The sequence below is a fragment of the Entelurus aequoreus genome, linkage group LG27 (assembly GCF_033978785.1).
Source record: "Entelurus aequoreus isolate RoL-2023_Sb linkage group LG27, RoL_Eaeq_v1.1, whole genome shotgun sequence".
In the NCBI taxonomy this organism is placed as follows: Eukaryota; Metazoa; Chordata; class Actinopteri; order Syngnathiformes; family Syngnathidae; genus Entelurus; species Entelurus aequoreus.
In genome coordinates this window covers 29,145,205-29,167,021 of record NC_084757.1, presented here as the reverse complement: position 1 = coordinate 29,167,021, position 21,817 = coordinate 29,145,205, and the positions used below count along the sequence as shown (strand labels likewise).

Below are 21,817 nucleotides of genomic sequence, written 5' to 3'. Positions count from 1 at the left end.
CCATTCATAATATACAAGTATGAGGTGGCTAAAAATGCAGCTAATAAATCACTCTAAAAACATTCAAAAACCGCCAACAATCCTGCATTTACATCTTGTGAACTGAATAATTAATAAGTATTTGGAGTGTAACGGTACGTGTATATGTATTGAACCCTTTCGGTACAGGGGTTTCGGTTCGGTTCGAAGGTGTACCGAACAAGTACACATGCTAGCAGCGACCGGGCTAGGACAACATGTAAAAGCCAGAGCTGGAAGACCCTCCTGCCTCGTTAAGATCTCCCGTTTGGGAACACTTTGGCTGCGCGATACAACAATGGAGGACGGAGGTTTCACCCTTCACTCTACCCGGCAGTGGGTCTCCACAGCTCCGGACTCCAGGGTTAATGACGAGTGCGGCAATTAGTTGCAAATTGTGGCTTTATTGAGGTCTTGCACACAGCCAATCCAACAAAACACTAGCCACTCCCCGCACTCCCGCTCCCGCTCCCTCACCTTGCTCGCCCACACACTCACTTCACATGCTGTCACATATTAAAGAGCCACACACACACATACGCTACTCTCATAACACATGCTAACCCATTTGAAGCGTCACCACAGCATTCAAGCAGCCTCTCCTCGGCGAGTCAGACAGGGCTAAAGCAATAACAAATGTTTTTATAGCAGCAGATATAAGTCCATATTGCATTAAAAACTAGATTTTGACCCACTTCTATAGTGGAAGAACAATAAGCCCATATATCCTCTTACTGTCAAGTTAGCCAGGCTGGGGGGGGGAAGAAAAATTAATCTGAGGCTGAGTTGACTTGAAACTGTTTAATGTTGCACTTTTTATATGTAGAATAAAAGTTTTGTCATTTTACTTAATCTGAGCAACAACTTGAGGCAGTTGATTAACATGGACTCCAACTTAAACAAGTTGAAAAACTTATTGGGGTGTTACCATTTAGTGGTCAATTGTACGGAATATGTACTGTACTGTGCAATCTACTAATAAAAGTCTCAATCAATCAATCAAAAAAAGCACTTTATATGTAGAAAGGTTTTGATAAAGAGACCATTCTGAGCCTTATCTTATTTAGTTTTTATTTTATATATGTTGACCACATTAACCCTGGCAATGGACCCTGTGTGTATACCCACACAGCAGAAGACTGCTATACGGATCCGCCTTCAAGTCGCCCAACCCGCGTTACTGTCACATTCGTTTTGGCTCCGCCTAGAGGATACAGCTCCGCCTCTGAAAATTGTACGGTCAGACAGCTGATCCTGAGCGGACTCGTGTCTGATTCGCATACGCGGACGCGACAAACCAAACCGGCGCGCGCCGCCTAGAGTTATAGGCTCCGCCTACGCGCTTTAGCCGACCAATGTCTGCACCCGCAGACGTGGACGCGCCTACTAGCGTGTACGCGCATGAGCCAAGATCTCTGGACTTTCTTTGCTGGAACACGAACGTAAGTATAGATTTATTGATTTATTGCTACATTCGCAGTAAAGATCAGCCTTTGTGTTTCCATCATCATTTATGTATGATTGTAATGACGTTGTTTGATATTAGGACTAGCAGTAAAACTTTATATTCTGTAAAAAAAGGCTGTTTTATTTCCAGCGCCGCCTCCCAGAATGCTTTGCATGGGGACGTGCGTCTGACGTCACGTATACAGAAAATTCGAAATGGCTGCACGCGGTAGGTGAGGCCAGAGCGAAGAAAAGTGGAAAAGAGTGTTATTCGTCAAAAAACCCACACAACGACGGTCATTTTTTCGCCGTGCTATTGTAAAATTGTCTTTTATCTGTGTTTTGTGTTCCGGGGGACCCCGACTCCAGAATGTGAAAGTTTCCCGTGTGAAGCCGGTGAGTAAAAAGTTCAATACAGTTAACTTAGGCCATCTTTTGTTAGAGGCTGTGAATGTGTGTAGGTTATATGCTACGATATTCCACATATTTCCAACTGCTTGAAACGAAAGCGTATTACTTTATTGTCAGTGTTGTTTAGGCCCAGGTCGCTAACGTTACGGCGTTAGTCAACAACATAACGTTAACGGAGTGGAAACAGCCGTTCTTTGCCATTAATATGAGTGTGTATTATTTCTTTCTTTGTTCTTTAGTGGAGCTCGAGATCCTGTTTACTGTGGACTAGCTGTGTGTGACGCCATGTTGTTTTTGTTTCCATTACCAAAAAAAAGGTATGTCTATGTGTTTTTTGGCATAGTTAATTGTAGAAAAAAATATAAAATGAGGTGATGTGAGTGGGAAAAATTGCTGCACATATTAAGGATCCTTTTTCTTGATCTATATTTTTGTTATTTGCTGATGTATATATTTTATATGCTGTTTTTTATTTAATTAATTTATTAGAGACTATTTTATGCTTTATTTACCTTTTTTTATTATTATTATTTTATTTACTATTATTATTATTATTTCCACATGTAAGCATAAATAATTGATCATAGTACATTGTTTGATTGCTTTGCTTAATGCATTCCATAATTTAATTCCACATACTGATATACTGAAGGTCTTAAGTGTTGTACGTGCGTACAAATGTTTTAAATTACATTTCTCTCTAAGATTATTTTTCTCCTCTTTTTTTGAGAAGAATTGTTGTATATTCTTGGGTAGCAGGTTATAGTTTGCTTTGTTTATAATTTTAGCTGTTTGCAAATTCACTATGTCGTGGAATTTCAGTATCTTTGATTCAATAAATAAAGGATTTGTGTGTTCTCTATATCCAACATTATATATTATTCTAACTGATCTTTTTTGTAACACCGTTAATGAATGAAGTGTACTTTTGTAATTATTTCCCCATATTTCTACACAATAACTAAGATATGTAACACTAGTGAACAGTAGAGAATATGAAGTGATTTTTTGTCTAGAACATGTTTTGCTTTATTCATTATTGACGTGTTTCTTGCTACTTTATGTTGTATATTTTTTACTTGAGATTTCCAGTTCAATTTATCATCAATCATTATACCTAGAAATTTGGTTTCATTTACTCTTTCAATTTCTATTCCGTCTATTTGTATTTGTGTTTGACTTTCTTTTCTACTGTTACCAAATAGCATTATTTTAGTTTTACTGAGATTCAAAGATAGTCTGTTTTTGTCAAACCATCTTTTTAATTTGTTAATTTCTTCTGTTATTATTTGTATTATCTTCTGTGTGTTCTCTCCTGAACAAAACGCTGTTGTATCATCCGCAAATAATACTAACTTTAAATCTTTTGTAACTTTACAAATGTCATTTATCTAGACATTGAATAATTTAGGTCCTATATTGATCCCTGAGGTACACCACAGGATATATTTAGCGTTGTAGACGAAACCACCACATTAATATTAAAGATATGGTTAACATTCTTAGTGCTAAAGATATTCCCCTCTCCTTGTATCCCTTCTCCCAGCTCCACCGTCTCGCCGAGTGCCAGCAAGAGTCATGAGTACTTGTCAACTCGACTCCTCAACTGGAGATAACTTTCTAGGTAAAGACTGATCTCCAAAATAATATCTCAGCATCCAGTAACCATGGTTAACAGATCTCAACCATTTAATACCAATTTATCTCCCTTAGCACCTCACCATGGGGAAGGACGCATTCATATGCCTTCACCAGCACATGCATTAAACATGTAGAGAGATACACAAGGTAGGGACTGATCTCTGAAATATTAGTGTATAGATAGGCCCCTTGGGTATTACCAGTCATGGTTAACTGATGGCTCTCTCACAATGCCCACCTCACTAGGAACGGCAGTCCCTCCTCGACTCCCTCCACCCCCCTCACCAGCAGCCCTCAACATGTGGCAGACAGAGGAGCCTGGATCCAGCCTGGCCTACAGGCCAACATGGCGAGGGGGAAGAATGGCCGACAACATTTCCTGCTCTGGTGAGCAATAACTGACAAATACCGGATGGTCATTCTGTGCCACAAATTTTGGAAAAAATTCAAATTCACAAGCAATCACATATTTTCTTCAAACTTTGTCAATAACTTTTGTCATTAACTGAGGTCAATAGCTATTGTCAGGATTATGAGTAATGAGGATAAACACTGAAACATGTTAATTTTATACTGCTGTTTGTCAACAGCGCCTGAGGTAATCCACATCCTTAGCCTGCTGGAAACTATTAAGCACAACCAAGACCAGCTGATTGCGAAGGTAAACTTCTTAAGCCTTGAATAGGTCAATAATTCATAATGACATTGATTTTGATTCATTATTATTTTTTAAAGAAAGAAACAGCCTACATGGCAGCTTTGTGTGATTAGAGTAAACATTGCTACATTTTCTTGCTACATTTCACCTGTTTGCTATGTAAATACCACTTTTAATGTTTTTTATTTATTTCGATCATATTTTTTAAAAATGTGCCCTGGGGCCGTTAAAAAATGACCTGCAGGCCGCAAATGGCCCCCGGGCTGCACTTTGGACACCCCTGGCCTACACGAATACAAACATAGAATGATAGTACAAATATAATAAGAAAACAATGTCAACCTCCCAAAGTTGGGTTATGGATATTTATTTATGCCCCCCACCCCCAAACCCCGCCGCCGTCATCCAACAGAGCCAAACAAGTACTCTGATCAAGGAACCGAATAACGATATTGTTCAAACATTTTGGATGTCTTGCACACCTATACCCTGATCACAAATTCATAGTTTACGCACCTTATTTTAACCACCTCCAGTAACTTTAAGTCATGTTTTTTTTTTCAAATGTAATCTCCTTAATACCTATCACATATTTTGTATTGTGTAAGCATACTTGGCTTTGGATGCTTCCTACCATAAACATAAACGTATCTGTCTTGTAATCTTGTTTGATTACAGGTGCTGTGAGTAAAAATGTGTTGACAAGGTCAGCCACGGACGCTGAGGTCACCAAACACGCCATCAGGTGGTTCAACTTGGCGGGGGATCGGGCAACGAGGAGACGAGTCCCGCTTCCACCTCCTCAGGAGGAATAGAGATGTATATGTATAAATAAACAACCTTTTATTGGACTTCTTGTCATTCACCAGTTATTCATTTTCTGATATGTTAGCTGTGCATGGAGCAGCGTTTCCTTGAAGTTGTAGCCTAATAGATTAAATATGTATATTTACTTTTTAAATATATATTATATATATTTACTTTATAGAGTGAATTGACCATTTTCTGTTTCTGCCTATTGACAATATTGTTAGTTTAAAAATACAAGGCAATGCATATGTAAGCCTATATTGCTGTAGTAGGGCTTAGTGAATTTTTTAGTTTCCTATTTTATCCTACAGCAAGAACAGAAGGGATTTTGAAAATAAGATAAAGGGGTCCAAAACGGCCAGATGAGCCAGGGTTTTTATGAGTCCGATGCTGGTCCGTTTCGCGGTTCCGTTCCGGAAAGCGCGATACCTGCGCGGGGGATCCGCCGCGGAGTGTTTTTGCTGTGTGGGTATGTATGTTATGCCTTTGTTTACAAATGTGGTAAATAAATAACCAAAAAATTTATATTTTGTTGTTTTCTTACTGTACCGTAAATGAACCGAACCGTGACCTCTAAACCGAGGTACTTACCGAACCAAAATTTTTGTGTAAATTATAAATGATAAATGGGTTATACTTGTATAGCGCTTTTCTACCTTCAAGGTACTCAAAGCGCTTTGACACTATTTCCACATTCACCCATTCACACACACATTCACACACTGATGGAGGGAGCTGCCATGCAAGGCGCTAACCATCACCCATCAGGAGCAAGGGTGAAGTGTCTTACCGTTACACCCCTAATAAGTATAATAAGTATTATTGATATTGTTATCATAAACGCTAACGCCGAGTAACTACTTTTAGCAGTGCATTGATCAGAGAGGTAACTTGCTCCTGCAGCTATTGACATAATAAGTTGCTGCTGCTGCATCACCTCTTGATTTGGTGAAAGGTAATTCTACATCATAAATCATGCCACTTCACTTGTACAGTCGAAGGATGTAGCTATAAATCGAGAAGTTGGTCAACTTCAAACCGAGACGACAACAAGCTAGCGAGCTAGATGATTAGCTAACTAGCAAGCTTGTTTCTATCCTCCTGATCGTCTCCCCGTCCTGCAACTTACTGTGGTGTTTAGGGAAAAGGAACAGCGAGTACCTGCGGCTGAGGGTAGCGTTCAATAAAATGTGTTTAGACCGTGTTTTTATTGCAATTTCATTTAAAAAACGCAGAAGTGATATTTTAAATTGAAAATGAATGTATAAAAATGTGGATTTCTGCATTTTCCCCGAGTTTCCACATGCCTGAAACCTAATCAAGGGAGGTTATGAGCACCCCTAAATTAGGGACCTATTTGAACTTAAGTTGAAAACCACTGGTTTAAAGTAAACATCCCAGCTACAATTAGAGCATATATGGCATCTTAAAATGGGGGTGTCAAACATCTTGACAATATGTGGTAAATTTAAACAATACATAAAATCCATAGTTAATAGTTCTGAATATATTCCATTTTTCTTATTATCATTAAATATAGGATAAAAACAAGTCTGGATTTATTATGTTTTTGGACTTGAATTATATTACATTAATGCAGCTGAGATAGGATGGATGGATGGAATTCCATACATTATTTACATTCTAATTTAACAGAAGAATTTCAATCTTTTTTGGCCCTGCGATGAGGTGGTGTCCAGGATGTACCCAGCCTTCCGCCCGAATGCAGCTGAGATAGGCTCCAGCACCCCCCGCGACACCGAAAGGGACAAGCGGTAGGAAATGGATGGATGAATAAACTGAACCACTTGAACCAAACTATAAGTGCCGGGCAAACGGGGGTGTGGGGTGTAGCCACGCCAATTTCAATCCATGCCAAAGAGAAAACTGTGGTCAAAATTCCAAAGCATCTTAGCCAAACCATGAACACTGCTGTGCTGAGTTGAGTTAAGCTTGGATGCCAATGCCCTACCCTGCCAGTCCGCAGGGTCCATGATCTTGCAGTGGGGGGAACCTCATTATCAAATCAGAGCATAAATCATTGTGCATCCAACCAGAACAGGCAGTCGATCTCAATTCCTTTCGGTCACAATGTTTGCGAGCAAACACAGTTGGATGAGACAGAGGTAGAGGCTGACCGTGTGCATATGTTGAACATGGCTGCCAACATTTGGTCTTTGCAATCCAGTTGATCTCCCCCATCCCCCACACTCTCACCCTGAATCACCAGCATATTTACAAGTGACTGGCTGCACTATTTACAGCTTGATTTTTTTTTTTTTGCTTTAAAATGCTTAAAATTCAGCTATAACATCGAATGATTGCCACCCAGTACTCCGTGTCCTGACGTGACCTTAAAGGGGAATTGCACTTTTTTGTGGAATTTTGCCTATCGCTCACAGTCATTATGAGAGAATTTTTTTTTTTTTTTTTTAAATGAGTTTAAAGGTGATAAAAAAACGTTTGGAATCATTCTAGCCTTCAAAACCCTCTAAGACAACTTCAAAACCCTTGAACCCCTACATTCATAGCAATATGTAATATGAACAATATTTACCGTATTTTGGTAATTTTAAACATGGCTGGAACTGATTTTATCAGCACATTAATTTCCGCTTCCATAGCGGCGCACTTCCAACTTCCGGCAACAAATGAGTGTCCTACTTCCGGAAACAAACCCAAGTGTTTTCTAATCACGGCAGACTTGGTAACAGACAACAAAGATGACTATTTTTGGAAAAATGAGGACTCGCAACGTTATCTTTTTGAAGCTAAATATACAGAGGATGAACTACTGCTCCTAGAAGCGAGCACAAAGGAAGGGTGAAATGCTGGAGCAGATGGAAGCCGAGAGAGTGAGGTCGGCAGGACTTTGACGCTGTAAATGTGGAACTTGGAGGCATGCTATTTCGACATAAATTGAGTGCTTACCCAGAATAAACTGTAAAAAAAACTTTCCCGGCCAGCTGGACCAAACGCACAACTGTCCATCGAGTGAGTCACTTAATTATTGATTATATGCGTGTTATTCCAACTAAAGTGCATATGCTGTTGAGCTAGATGTGTAAAAACAAAACATGAAAAGTGGGCTAAGACTTCAACTGTAATATGAGTGTTCATGTTTTTTAGCCAATACAGATTGGTGTCCTTTCACACTGTGTTGTGCATTAACAAACTCAAACGCAATTCGGGTGCTATCTTATCTCTTGCCGCAGCTAGCTTTTACTGCTAAGACCGAAGCATGCCGATGTGTTTCTCTGCTGGACAAAGAGTTCCTCCATGTTCGCTCTTACAATAACAATGTAGCTACAGCTTGGTTACTATACAAGTTACGGAACATAAATGAAGCATTGTTGGTGGTTTTTGAATGCATTTTTTGAGTTATTTGTAGGTAGAATTAATTGCTTCCATCTGCTACATTGCTAGCCACTTAGGACATGCCAATTTTTACATGTTTGACTGCAAAAAAACCAACAAAAAAAACCTTTTGTCTTGTCAAAATTCCAAAAAAGTGCAGTTCCCTTTAACATTTTAATAAAAATAATGTCCACTTGTAATGCACACTTATTAAACTGCTATTAATCTGACTGCTAATAAGAATTAGTTATACATTATTTATGAATACACAGGTCTTATGTTGTAATAAAACCTATACAAATCAGTTTGCCTAAAAATATGTACAATACAAAAAAAATTAATAGAAAAAATAAAACTCTAGTTTTAAGGACTATTCAACCAAACCTTTATGGGGGTTATATTTTCAGAAATCTAAGGACCAGTGGGCAGGACTTGTACATTAAGTTGTGATTTTGTTTTGTACATGTCCAAAGTTTTTATCTCATCAAATGGATAATACCGTATAGGGAAAGTCATATTTTTACAGTAGTCAAAAATCCTTTGTGACAAGCGCTCTACTGTTTTTAAGAATCGCCTTTGAAAAACAATACTCATATAAACTTGTCAAGACGTGTGTTCTAAAGACCTAGTGTTAACTTGTTCATTAAAAAACAAAAATACTGTACTCAATTGAGTGTGCTGAGGCTTTTAGAAATCTGCTACAAAAATGTTAGCTAAGAAGTTATTAACTTCTATTCAACTCTGCTCGGCCGCATAAGATGGGCCTGCGGGCTAACTACAGCTAGATAAGTATCAGTAGCTCTGCGTGACTTATGTCATGACCACCCTGCAATACCTACAGGGACCCACTAGGGGTCGCGGACCAATGTTAAAGACCAATCAGGTAGAGAACAGATGTATGTGACACATCCATTTAGTGCTTGCACTCAAGACTTAGCCTACTGTGATTGTCAAGCACGATTAAACAATGGTAAATCCATCATGAGGTTGTATTACCTATTTAATGCACAAAGAGGTAAGTCTCAACGCAATGTCCATTGTAAAATATATTTGACACATGAACCATCAGGGAGAACATTGTATGTCTCTAGGTGACTGAAGTAGAAACAAACCTACCTGTTTTAGCATTTTGGACAGGAGCAGCTTTGTGAATCTTCCTGGTTGGTTTGGGAACTTCTCTCGCCGAAGAACGATGCCTTGCGTGTTGTGTCCTGGATGTTGCTGTAATCAAAAAATTAATATATAAGACCTGTTTAAGTGTAATTCCTTAGAGTACCGCAAATGTGTGTGTTATTTGTCTGACCAGCCAACTGTCTTGACAGGTCTGTGCTTATGTCTCGGTTTAAGCGGTGAAAATCCTCCTCTTTTAAATCGTTTCCATGTGGAGTATGGGACCTTGGCTCGGTTTTGCTGAAGCCTGAAAATAAAGCAATGCAAGAGTAAGTTTATTTACAAAAAATAATAAAAACTATAATAATGTTAGGAGAGGTCAGTGATACCTTTGTATGAAGACACTTGAGGTGCAGCTGCTACTTTCCTTATTTTGGGTGTGGGCATGTTATTGGTGCCACCATTTTTACTCCAGGCAGCTTTAATGGGCTGGTCAAGACGGCCCAAGACTTTATCTTTTTCCGCAGCCGCCTCCTGATGTTTTACCTGCTTTCGAATTCGCTCTTTGAGCTTTTCCAGCTGATCATTAGGTTGATGTCGCCTCAGGAAAAACAAGCGCTGGGGATCTGAGCCTGGACTGGTAGAAGGATTGCCCTCCGATCTACATGTGTGTGGCGGTAGAGGTGGACTGCATTCTTGATAATCCATTCTCTGGGTGATTTGTGTCCCAGGAGTAAGGTCCTCTGTTGCAAGATCTGTTGACGGATCTGCATAAGTCTGCATGGTGTCCACAGTAGGCGGGTTTTTGAGGTAGTGGGTTTCTGCACTGTCTTCAGAGTGTGTGGCGTCCTGATGCCCATCTGTCTGCTTGTCCCGAGTGTCTTGCTGGTACACAGGCTTACTCAGCGGAGGGTCTGAGAGGGGCTGTGAGGATGGGGACAAAGGCCCTGACCCTGACTGCAGTTGGTAAGCTTGCAGCTGGGATAAAGGCTGTGATGGAGGGGCGGTCTCGCTAGATACAAACCAGATTACATTGGATCAGCAAATGCATCAAGATTAGTCTTAATTCAAAATCCACTCTGCATATGGGGGGGGGGGGGGGGGGGGGTCTTGTATAGATGGTCACATTTAGAAATGTGCATGAAAATACACACGATTGCTGACGTGAATGTAGTGATTGTAATGAGTAAAATATTAAGAAAAACATAATCCTCATCGTGATTAATGAACGCTTAGGGTCAAGCATTAAAACTAAGGCTTTTGCACTTCTCTGGTTAATGTAAAATTATATTCCTCCAAAAACAGCAAATATAAAAAAAAGAAGTTATGGTATCGCCAGAAACTTACTAAACATTGATTGCTCTGTTATGTCATGTCCTAGCATATTAGAAAGGGTGTATTTGCAAGGTATCTACATTTTGTGCTGATAAACTACAATTATAGTTGGGAAATCGGATTTATGACGATAGCGTTCAGCATCTGCCCATACTGAAGTTCATGAGAGAAAATCAATTATTCACATTATCTCAAATGAAATAGAATCTACAGTGGTTCCTCTGGATATGAGTTTAACTGTTTCTGTGACACAGCTAGTACCTCGAAAAAACGTGTATTGCAAAGCAGCATCGCTCGTGAAAATAAATTAAAATTATTTTAAATCGATGTTTGGTCCCCCAAAAACCCTACAATTTTAAATGAAAAAAAACTTTTAAAACTAACTTTGAAATATTTTAGGGCTGCACAATAATGGCCAAAATTATAATCACTATTCTTTTTTAAATCAACTATTAATCAAATTATTCATTCTGCCCAGTGAAGCATATACTGTTTCCCACAGTTTGGCAATCTACTTGTGGTAACACATTCTGTAATGTTTTTGATGATTTCTTTAATTGAATGAATATCATTTGCTTCTTCTTTTCGGCATCGTCCTTTAGACTAAATGTCTTCATTTCCATGAAAGGAAAAACTAAGTTATGTCAATCTCTAGCTATAAGCTCATGCTGGCAAGTAAAACTGGGTGTTTTGGTCGCATTTTACAGGGTTTACTGTGATATTTAATACGCCAACTAGCGGTAGGCCGTCTCGTAACGCAAATTTTTGCTCATAACTTAAAGCAAAACAATTAAGAGAGAAAAGCTTGTATCCCGAAAACTCGTAAGCTGTATGAGACCAGAGTACATAGTAAACTGGTATTGGATTTGATGTAGCACACAGACACAGAAATATTTATAGGCTTTGTAAACACCAACCTGTACAAAGGCAGTGTTGACCTGAGCAACAGGCTGTTGTGCTTGTCGACATTGCTGTCTTGCGTGGCATTCCTTAGCGGGCTGCGTGAGCGTCTGTCATTGGAACTTGACCAACAATGTTCTGTGGTCTTTACAGACGCTATTGTCTCATCTGTGATGATGGGAGTGTTACTTCAATATTGTATAACCCAATAATGCAAAGCAATTTTGCATAACATAATTGAACAACATTTTAGAACTAACCTCTGCCTCGGACCGTCTTCTTGGGTGGGTCCATGACTGACAAGAGCAGCGCTGTTGTCCCAGGAACTGCCTCCACATGGTTTTCGATACGTCGCAACTACACAGAAAGCATTTAAAAAACATTATAACTCATGGCTATATAATTAAGTTTTAGCTTGACCCTATAAGAATTTGGCTTTGTTTTAGTTACAATCAATACATCGATGGACCATTTGTTATAAATAATTAACTTGATCTAGGGCTGGGCGGTATGGCCTTTTATTAATACCTCAATATTTTTAGGCCATGTCATATATATCTCGATATTTTGCCTTAGCCTTGAATTAACACTTAATCACACCAGTATGATGATTCTATGGGTCTACATTAAAACCTTCTTGTTCATACTGCATTAATATATGCTAATTTTAACTTTCATGCAGAGAGGGAAATCACAACTAAGTCAATTTACCAAAACTACATTTATTAAACAGTTTTTAAGCAGTGGCACAAACATTCATGTAATTTCAAAACAGAAAGTGCAAGATTGTCAGACATTTTAAAACAAGCTATTAGTGCACTTTTGTGCATAATGTCACTAAGATGACATATCAAAACAACACTAAATTAAAGTGCACCTTTTGTACAGAATGCCACTACAACATTTTAAAACAAATAAAGTACACTTTTGTGCATGTCACACAAGATATTTCAAAAACTGTAAAATAAAAATTAGCTGCATTATCAATCAATCAATCAATGTTTATTTATATAGCCCTAAATCACAAGTGTCTCAAAGGGCTGTACAAGCCACAACGACATCCTCGGTACAGAGCCCACATACGGGCAAGGAAATGAAATAGTGTATGTCCTTCGCTATGTGGTAGGTTACTGCGGACGTTATCTCCTGTTTTTGACTATTTTTTGTTAATGTCGAAATGGAAGAAGCGAGGCTCAATTGGGTCAGTGCTGGTTGTTTCGGCATTTTGTTGGTGTGGCACCGACCGGAGATGTTGACATGTGGAGTTCAAGCACTCTTCACTCTCTAGGAGGTGACTTTTCAAATGATGCTACAAATTAGTAGTGCTGCTACTTTTTGTAGCAACGCTTTTGCCGCATATTTGATATATTACGGTTGTCTGTTCAACATCTTCCCGCTTGAAGCCAAACCACCGCCAGACGATGGACCCCGTGCTGTTTTTCTTGGGAATGAATTCTTCTTCTTCCATTTGTTACCAGATTCGCATCTTTCTATCTCTCTCGTATTACCACTCGCACCGCTCTGCTAGCACCACCTGCCACAGCTAACGTTACCCATGCTGCTACCTCTCTCCTCCGCGAGGGCGTATGACGTTGCACGCGCGACAGTATGTGACGTATGTAGGAAGGTGCGCTTGTTTTATATCTCTGTGAGAAGGAAAGACAAGAAAGGATGAGAAAAGCCTGAAGTGTAATGCCCGCAGCTAAAAGCAACTGCGTGAGAATGTATACTCAAATCCTCACGATAGTCATTTTCTATATCGCACAGAGACAAAACCTGCGATACACTACCGTTCAAAAGTTTGGGGTCACCCAAGCAATTTTGTGGAATAGCCTTCATTTCTAAGAACAAGAATAGACTGTCGAGTTTCAGATGAAAGTTCTCTTTTTCTGGCCATTTTGAGCGTTTAATTGACCCCACAAATGTGATGCTCCAGAAACTCAATCTGCTCAAAGGAAGGTCAGTTTTGTAGCTTCTGTAACGAGCTAAACTGTTTTCAGATGTGTGAACATGATTGCACAAGGGTTTTCTAATCATCAATTAGCCTTCTGAGCCAATGAGCAAACACATTGTACCATTAGAACACTGGAGTGATAGTTGCTGGAAATGGGCCTCTATACAACTATGTAGATATTTCACCAAAAACCAGACATTTGCAGGTAGAATAGTCATTTACCACATTAGCAATGTATAGAGTGTATTTCTTTAAAGTTAAGACAAGTTTAAAGTTATCTTCATTGAAAAGTACAGTGCTTTTCCTTCAAAAATAAAGACATTTCAATGTGACCCCAAACTTTTGAACGGTAGTGTATATCAAGTATATTCGATATATCGCCCAGCCTCTACCATGAATTGATTAACGTGGACCCCGACTTAAACAAGATGAAAAACTTATTCGGGTGTTACCATTTAGTGTTCAATTGTACGGAATATGTACTATACTGTGTAAACTGTACTGTTTCATATAATGTATTCTCTTCCTTTGCAATCTACTAATACAAGTTTCAATCAATCAATCAAACCCTAACTTGATCAAATAATCAGTAAGGATTCAAAGTGGGAAAAGTGCACAATTATGACAGTAAATTAGTAAAAACAATAAGCCCAACAAAAACAGATTTGAGGTCAAAACTAATAATCACAAAACACGGTTGACATAAGATCAGATCAATTTTTTTTCCTGTGTACTTACAGCAGCTTTGGACTTCCATGCAGTTGCTAAATCTGATACAAATAAAAGAGAATTAGACAGATCCATGAACATTAAAGGTCTACACACTGTTATCTTATTACACACTGTTATCTTATTAAACAAACTATATAGCCTTATCTTATTTATCTCTCGCCCATTTACCATTTTTCATCGACTTTATTGCGTGCAGAGCAGCAATCAAATTAATTGAATGACATCTTCTACTACAAAGGTTTGGGAAATAGTACCGTTCCCCTCGCACCCACAAAACCTAAGGGAAACCCTGATTAATTTAATGAAAATTTCTTATTTTGTTACATACCTGTATTAAGGTTGTTATCTGAGTGGTGATGAACAGAAACGTCAAAGGACAGAGGAGCCCTTTTACTACTCCTCATTTCGCCCATTCACCTGCATCCAAGGTTAGACTATGGCCAAGGAAATGGGGTTATCTGTAAAATAGAAAAAGAGAAAATTGAACATGAACCAATGTACTGTGTATGTACTATAATTAGACTTAGACCAACTTTATTGATCCACAATTACGTATATACAGTAACTGTTCAAATTAATGCATACAGTCATGGCCAAAAATATTGGCACCCCTGCATTTCTGTCACATAATGCACCACTTCTCCCAGAAAATTGTTGAAATTACAAAAACTTTGGTATTAACATGTTTATTTCTTTTGTTTGCATTGGAATAACACAAACAAATAATAAATAAAAAAAATAAATGCATTCATTCAACCACCAGGTGTCTTATAGTTGCAACAAGCATGCTTTATAAAAGCAAATAAGGCTGAGATCTTTTGTTAGCGCCAGGTTAAACAATTAATAGTTGTTGTTTGAGGCAACCTCTTGACGTCATTTTTTTTTTTTTAATTCTTGCTGGCTACAGCTGCATTTGAAGTGTCATGAGTGGTAGAGGTGGGAATCTTCATATACTATTTGGTGTTTAAATTAGGGCTGGGCAATATGGACGAAAAAGTATATGTCAATATATTTTTACTTAAACTCCATCCATCCATCCATTTTCTACCGATTGTCCCTAACTCGATATTCGGTATATATCTCAATATATTTTCCGGTGAAAGTATACATATAAAGATATTAAAATTTGAGCGATATTCACTGAAATTGAACTGAATGACAACTATACCATAAAATGTCAGTGGCACCTTTATTAACCCAGTTAGTCAAGATGGGTCTTTACAGCACAGGAAAGAAACTGTTTAAGTAGTATAGAATTACATAACATAAATAAAATAGAAACATATGCTGTCTGTGTAAAATAAATAACATAGCACACAAAATGTATCAAACTCGGATAAAAACTACATTTGCAGACAGGCACTTTTTAATTCCCAGTCCACGATGTAATGGACTGTCACATATGAACAGTTCGGGTCAGTGCCAAGTAAGTGACTTGACTTAATTGTGCGGCTATGATCTTCCTCACTTCGGCATACATTTTTGGCAGCATTTCTTGGCAACTTGAGAACAGTTTTGATTTGTGTTTACATAGTAAACAACTCAAATTAATGTTTTATCCAGACACATACATTTGTCCAAATGTGGACCAAGTAGACGCATTGTGGGTTTCCTGGACATCGCTAAAAGAAAATGTAAAGAAAAAAATCACTATGCCATCTTCCACTAGTTTTTTTAATATATAAATCGCCCGTTTTAATATTTCCTTTTCTCTTCTACGACTCTCTTGTCATCATTTGGGATGTTTGTTGTGATTTCCCTTCCTGGTTCCATGACCCACCTTATCTTGCCTCTGATTGGCCTGTTCCTAAGGTTTTGCCTTAATCTCATCCAATCATGAATCATTGTAAACAACCAACGAATCATGGATGTTCTTATACGTGCGAGCGCGTCTTGGAAGGAGGAAGGGGAGGGGTTTAATAGCCCATGAGAGGGAGTGGGGAGCGGCGGGGGAGAATCAAGGAACACAACAAATAAGCGGTGTTGGGTCATTTTAACGTGAAATAAATTATATCGATATTACGATATTTTCTTAATTCATATCTTGTTTAAAAATATATCGATATATCTTACAAACTCAATATATCGCCCAGCCCTATAATAAATGCTAATGAAACCTTTTTAAAACAGTTTACAAATGCTCCTCTTGGCTGCTGACGTATGACTTATACTTGTGTATGTGTATATATAATACATCATAGAGTTAAATACTACGCCCCCTTGCCGTCTACTCCCCCTGTACACAACACTTTTGTACGATAGACATTTTTGTTTGTACTAGCAATTCTAAACCAGCGCTGTATCCTTTGCATGTGACCTTGTAGAATAAGATATCTGTTTTTCATGAATAATGCTCTGAATCTTTGAGACGGTCAACAAAAAACAAGTCTATTTTTTTAATTGGTCAATTGGTTCACCTGTCTCTGATTGGCAATCTGGGCACACCTGTTCCAAGTTGCCAGTCAGGCTTCTTTTTATGCCAGCCCTGCCCTTTTGTCAGTGCTGGATCATTGCTTGCCCTTGCTTAGTGATCGTTGTTTTGCTTGTGCTTGTAATGGCAAGTTTCCTGTGCACTACCCAGCTGCACTATTTCTACCTTGTTTTCGAGTATTGACTTTGACGTAAACTAAAGTGAACCACTGAACGTAACAATAACAATGTACGGTATTAACCTTGGAGGCTGGACTTCTACGGTATCTCCCTCCAGCTGCTTCTTTGTCATACACATCTTCAGCAGCTTGTACATACTTTCATGGATACGTGTTTGCCTTTTAGACGTTGTTTTAACATTATCTGCTATATCAGGACAAGAAAACTTGTAATGTTGTGTTCGTAAGTCTTGAGTAAGATGATAAAAGTGATATTAGACAATCAGACACTATGTTATTATGCTGGTAGGCCATGTTATTCTTAAATTATCTATTAAATTAATTTCATGGCAAGTATATATATATATATATATATATATATATATATATATATATATATATATATATATATATATATATATATATATATATATATATATATATACACACATATATATGTATACATATATGTATTAGGGCTGGGGGATATATCGATATACGCAATGTATCGCAGGTTTGTCTCTGTGCGATATAGAAAATGACTATATCGTGATATCGAGTATACGTTCTCACGCAGTTGCTTTTAGCTGCGGGCATTACACTACAGGCTCTCCTCGCTCTTTCCGGTCTCTCCTTCTCACAGACAGCAAGCGCACCTTCTTACACACGTCACATACTGTCACGTCATACGTATACGCCCTACCCGAGCAGCGAGGTAGCAGCATGGCTAACGTTAGCTGTGATGCTAGCGGAGTGGTGCGAGCGGTAATACAAGAGAAAGAAGGTGTGAATCTGGTAACAAATGAAGGAATAATGAATTCCCAAGAAAAACAGCAGGGGGTCCATCGTCTGGCGGTGGTTTGGCTTCAAGTGGGAATATGTCGAACAGACAACCGTAATTTGTCAAGTGTGGGGTAAAAGCATTGCTATAAAAAGTAGCATTACTGCTGTAACAAACAGTTCAGGGTGTTCCAAGTTACCGGAGTGTGTTAGGTAAGGCGGAGGAGTTTTGTCCCTCCAGAGTTGTTGCCGTAGGGCTGTGACGTAGGGTGTGTGTGGTTGTGGAAGGAGGTGTGTGATGTTGACATTAAAGAAGCGGTGGCTACCGAACCTGCTCTAATGTCTCCCGTTTTTTATTTTATTAGATAAGTACACTGTATAGGCAAACCCAGGAGACTCGGCTACACTGCTAATATGTAGCATCATTTGAAAAGTCACCCGCTAGACAATGAAGAGTGCTTACTCCACACGTCAATATCTCCGTTTGGTGCCACACGGCCACACCATCGAAATGCCGAGGCATACATTTCCAGATCAACACTGTATGAAAAAAAAATAGTGATTTTTTTAGTTGTGATTTCCTTCTCTGCATGAAAGTTTAAAAGTAGCATATATTAATGCAGTATGAACAAGAATGTTTTAATGTAGACACATAGAATCATCATACTGTTGTGATTATATGCATCAAGTGTTCATTCAAGGCTAAGGCAAAATATCGAGATATACTGTATATCGTGTATCGCGATATGGCCTTAAAATATCACAATATTAAAAAAAGGCCATATCGCCCAGCCCTAATATGTATATTTATTTATAAACAATAAGTATCACTGTTGGCGTTAACGCATTTTTTAATGTATTTTTACGAATTGAAATAAAAAAGGATTCGCATTTCCGGATTTTTTTTTTTTTACCGACCCTGCCTTCTCAGTGTCAAAATATTTTTTTTAGTCAATTATCGCGTTCCGCCTGTGTTTTATGTTGTTTATATTTGCCGGTGTCGTGCGAAATTCTGTATCCCTGAAATTATCTGTATCCCCTGCCGCGGGAAAGCGAAATTTGGGCAGAGCTCTGTTCGGGGCGGTATAGCTCGGTCGGTAGAGTGGCCGTGCCAGCAACTTGAAGGGTTCCAGGTTCGATTCCCGCTTTTGCCAACCTAGTCAACTGCCGTTGTGTCCTTGGGCAAGACACTTTACCCACCTGCTCCCAGTGCCACCCACACTGGTTTAAAAATGTAACTTAGATATTGGGTTTCAGTATGTAAAACGCTTTGAGTCACTAGAGAAAAGCAGTATATAAATATAATTCACTTCACTTATACGCAGTGTTGGCCTAAACATGTTTTTTTAAATAGTTGTTTTAATTTATTTACAAAAATCACAACATTTTTGTCAATCTAATGAAGGAAAACGGTGCAACCCAAATTCCAACCCAATTTCAACTTTACAATAAAAAAATTATATATTGAGGACACAAATACAATATGAGATAGGAAAAATTATCAATTATCCGATATTTCACAATTAGAACATAGACGATTCATGAATCGATGGACATATATCCAAATATCGGTTATTTACACGTGTTAAATAAAGTAATACAAACGTTTTTAAAATGCAACACTAATGCTAATGTTCTCTAAATATTAGTCCTCCCATGATTAATTGGAACTAGTAGCTAACATTCTTATAAAAGTATGTGTTAGCTGGGTTAGCGAGGACACACACAGAGGCAGCAGGGGGAGCGCACAAGCTATGCAAGCCGCGGCGCTAAGCGAGCTTCAATGTGAAGTAGTGAAACAACCAAAGAATAAATGCTTTGTACATTTCAACAGAAGGCTTACAGAAGAGAGTATTAACCAGTTAAAAACAGGAAATTAACTAGTAGATTAATAAATGAGGATAGACCATACAGTGCAGCAACACTTTTAGGCATAAATATGAATGAGTAGATAGACAACTCGAGTGATGTAACAATATGAAAACTACATATCCACGGTTATTGTGACCAAAATTATCCCGATTATCATTATCGTGGTATTGTTTAATGTGCTTCAAAAGGTACTTTGACACACACTAAAGTACATGATTGTTGTTGAAGAACGAAGCCTGTATATATTTGACTTTATCTTTATCAGCCAAACTGCTTTGTGCTTTATATTGATATCAAAAAGTAAACACCAAGTTTTTTTACATTACTTGTGATTGTTTCATTCCACAAAGTAATTACTTAAATAACCATTGACGTGACATATCATTTTGTTCATGTTTTATAGTGTATAGTTAATTACTATGACACATTTCTGCACAAACTCCCAATGGATCTGTCCAGATACAGCATGTACATGTACACACATTAGTACATGTAAATTTGTGTATATAACTTAAAAATATCTCTCTCTGTGAAAATGTAAAACTAGAGATAAAGGCAATAAAAAAATCTGACACGCTGATACTATTAATGAACAAAAACAAATATTTGTCTTTAAATATATATAGATAACATTCAGTGTTTCCCACACATTCATTTATTTGTGGCGGCCCGCCACGAAAGAATTACGTCCGCCACAAATAATTTTTTTGTCCTGTCCAGCTTCTCAGGCAAATCATATAGTTGATGTAGATGCCCATAAAGGCTGTTCAGATTTAATTTACAAAAGAGAAGTGTAGGATACTTCTCTTGTTGCCTTATTTGTATTTGACCACTACTGTTTTCTGTTTATTTGTTACTGACTGTGGCAGGACACCTCTGCCTCTGTTTCACTTTATGTTGCTGGTAAATAATATGGTTGTAGTAGTAGGCTAAAGTTAAATTATTTAGTATGCACTAATTAAAGGGGCAGAGCTTTAAGAGACATTTTAGCTTTTATATTTTATAAGATATATTTTTTTGTAAGAACCACAATTAATAAATATATTTCAGTGAATAACTTATTGTTCAAATTTGAATATAAATATATACATAAAGTGTTGTAATCATATTGTAAAATAGATGGATGGATGGATGGATGGATGGATGGATGGATGGATGGATGGACGTTTAAAACAAAATTGTTATTATTAATTAGTAAGTATACATTTTTTGAGCCTTTTTAGAGAAAATCATATTGTAGTAAATTATGCAAATTACTCGATGATGTCATGGTGACCACACCCATAGCCACGCCCCCACCGCCACAGGTATCTTGGCAGTTTATGGGAAACACTGACATTTATCTAGAGCATTTTTATTAGATATTACAAATTACATGATGGCATCGCATTCACACCCCGACAATGTTTTACTTAACATAATCAATAAACATGATTAATAATCGTGATTTCAGTATTGATAAAAAATTATCTTAATTATTATTTTGCCCATAAATCTTGCAGTCCTATGTATAAGACTAGATCTCATACATGAACATTATTTTTATCAATATGTACCAAAAAGTGCAGTTATGTCTTATGTCAAAAGGGTGCCATCTTGCGAAATTTTCACATTTATTTAAAGTATTTTGTTTCTGCCGTATTCCATCCATTCATTTTGTACCGCTTGTCCCTTAAGGGGTCGCGGGGGGTGCTGGAGCCTATCTCAGCTGCATTCGGGCGGTAGGCGGGGTACACCCTGGACAAGTCTCCACCTCATCGCAGGGCCAACACAGATAGACTTTGTTAATAATGCTTGTATTGCTTTCATATGCACATTGAACTTTGTACTTGAGGTACATATATACATTTTGAATGTGTTGTTTGTGTGTTATTTAAAAAAATAATAATTAGGTTTTCGAAAATTTTGAGCACATTTAAAATTACCGCGATAATAATGATAACAATGATAATTTTGGTCACAATAACCGGTGATAAGAAATGTTCATACCGTGACATCCCTTTTCAGGACAAAAAAAAAAAGTTGGTTGATTCCTGGTTTTCCCAAAATTCCAGGAGTTCCGTAATACCATTTTTCAGTTAACAGGTGTTACTACTTCAACATTTCATGACCAATTTAAACAATTCCAACACTAACCAAATCAGCTCTTTCAGGACAGCTAATTATCTTTTTTTAAATCATGCGTTTCCTGAAATTCCCAAATTT

The 21,817-nt window shown here is 37.9% G+C and overlaps 1 protein-coding gene and 1 long non-coding RNA gene across 7 annotated transcripts in view; one reads left to right on the top strand and one right to left on the bottom strand.

The window, feature by feature from the left end:
* cep350 (centrosomal protein 350) overlaps positions 1–21,817 on the bottom strand; it is a 113,189-nt gene that overhangs the window by 48,698 nt on the left and 42,674 nt on the right. For all 6 annotated transcript variants that reach the window (XM_062038697.1, XM_062038696.1, XM_062038692.1 and 3 more), the window contains 7 exons: positions 14,701–14,830; positions 14,379–14,410; positions 11,947–12,043; positions 11,704–11,854; positions 9,841–10,463; positions 9,645–9,758; positions 9,458–9,562 (listed from right to left, as the gene is read on the bottom strand). In XM_062038697.1, the coding sequence (XP_061894681.1) occupies positions 9,458–9,562; positions 9,645–9,758; positions 9,841–10,463; positions 11,704–11,854; positions 11,947–12,043; positions 14,379–14,410; positions 14,701–14,785 (1,207 nt within the window). In that variant the 5' untranslated portion in view covers positions 14,786–14,830. The remainder of the gene's footprint in view (positions 1–9,457; positions 9,563–9,644; positions 9,759–9,840; positions 10,464–11,703; positions 11,855–11,946; positions 12,044–14,378; positions 14,411–14,700; positions 14,831–21,817) is intronic.
* LOC133644312 (uncharacterized) lies at positions 2,879–5,305 on the top strand. Its single transcript, XR_009824753.1, has 5 exons — positions 2,879–3,499; positions 3,589–3,663; positions 3,763–3,903; positions 4,107–4,177; positions 4,853–5,305. It is a non-coding gene; the product is annotated as an uncharacterized LOC133644312 (long non-coding RNA).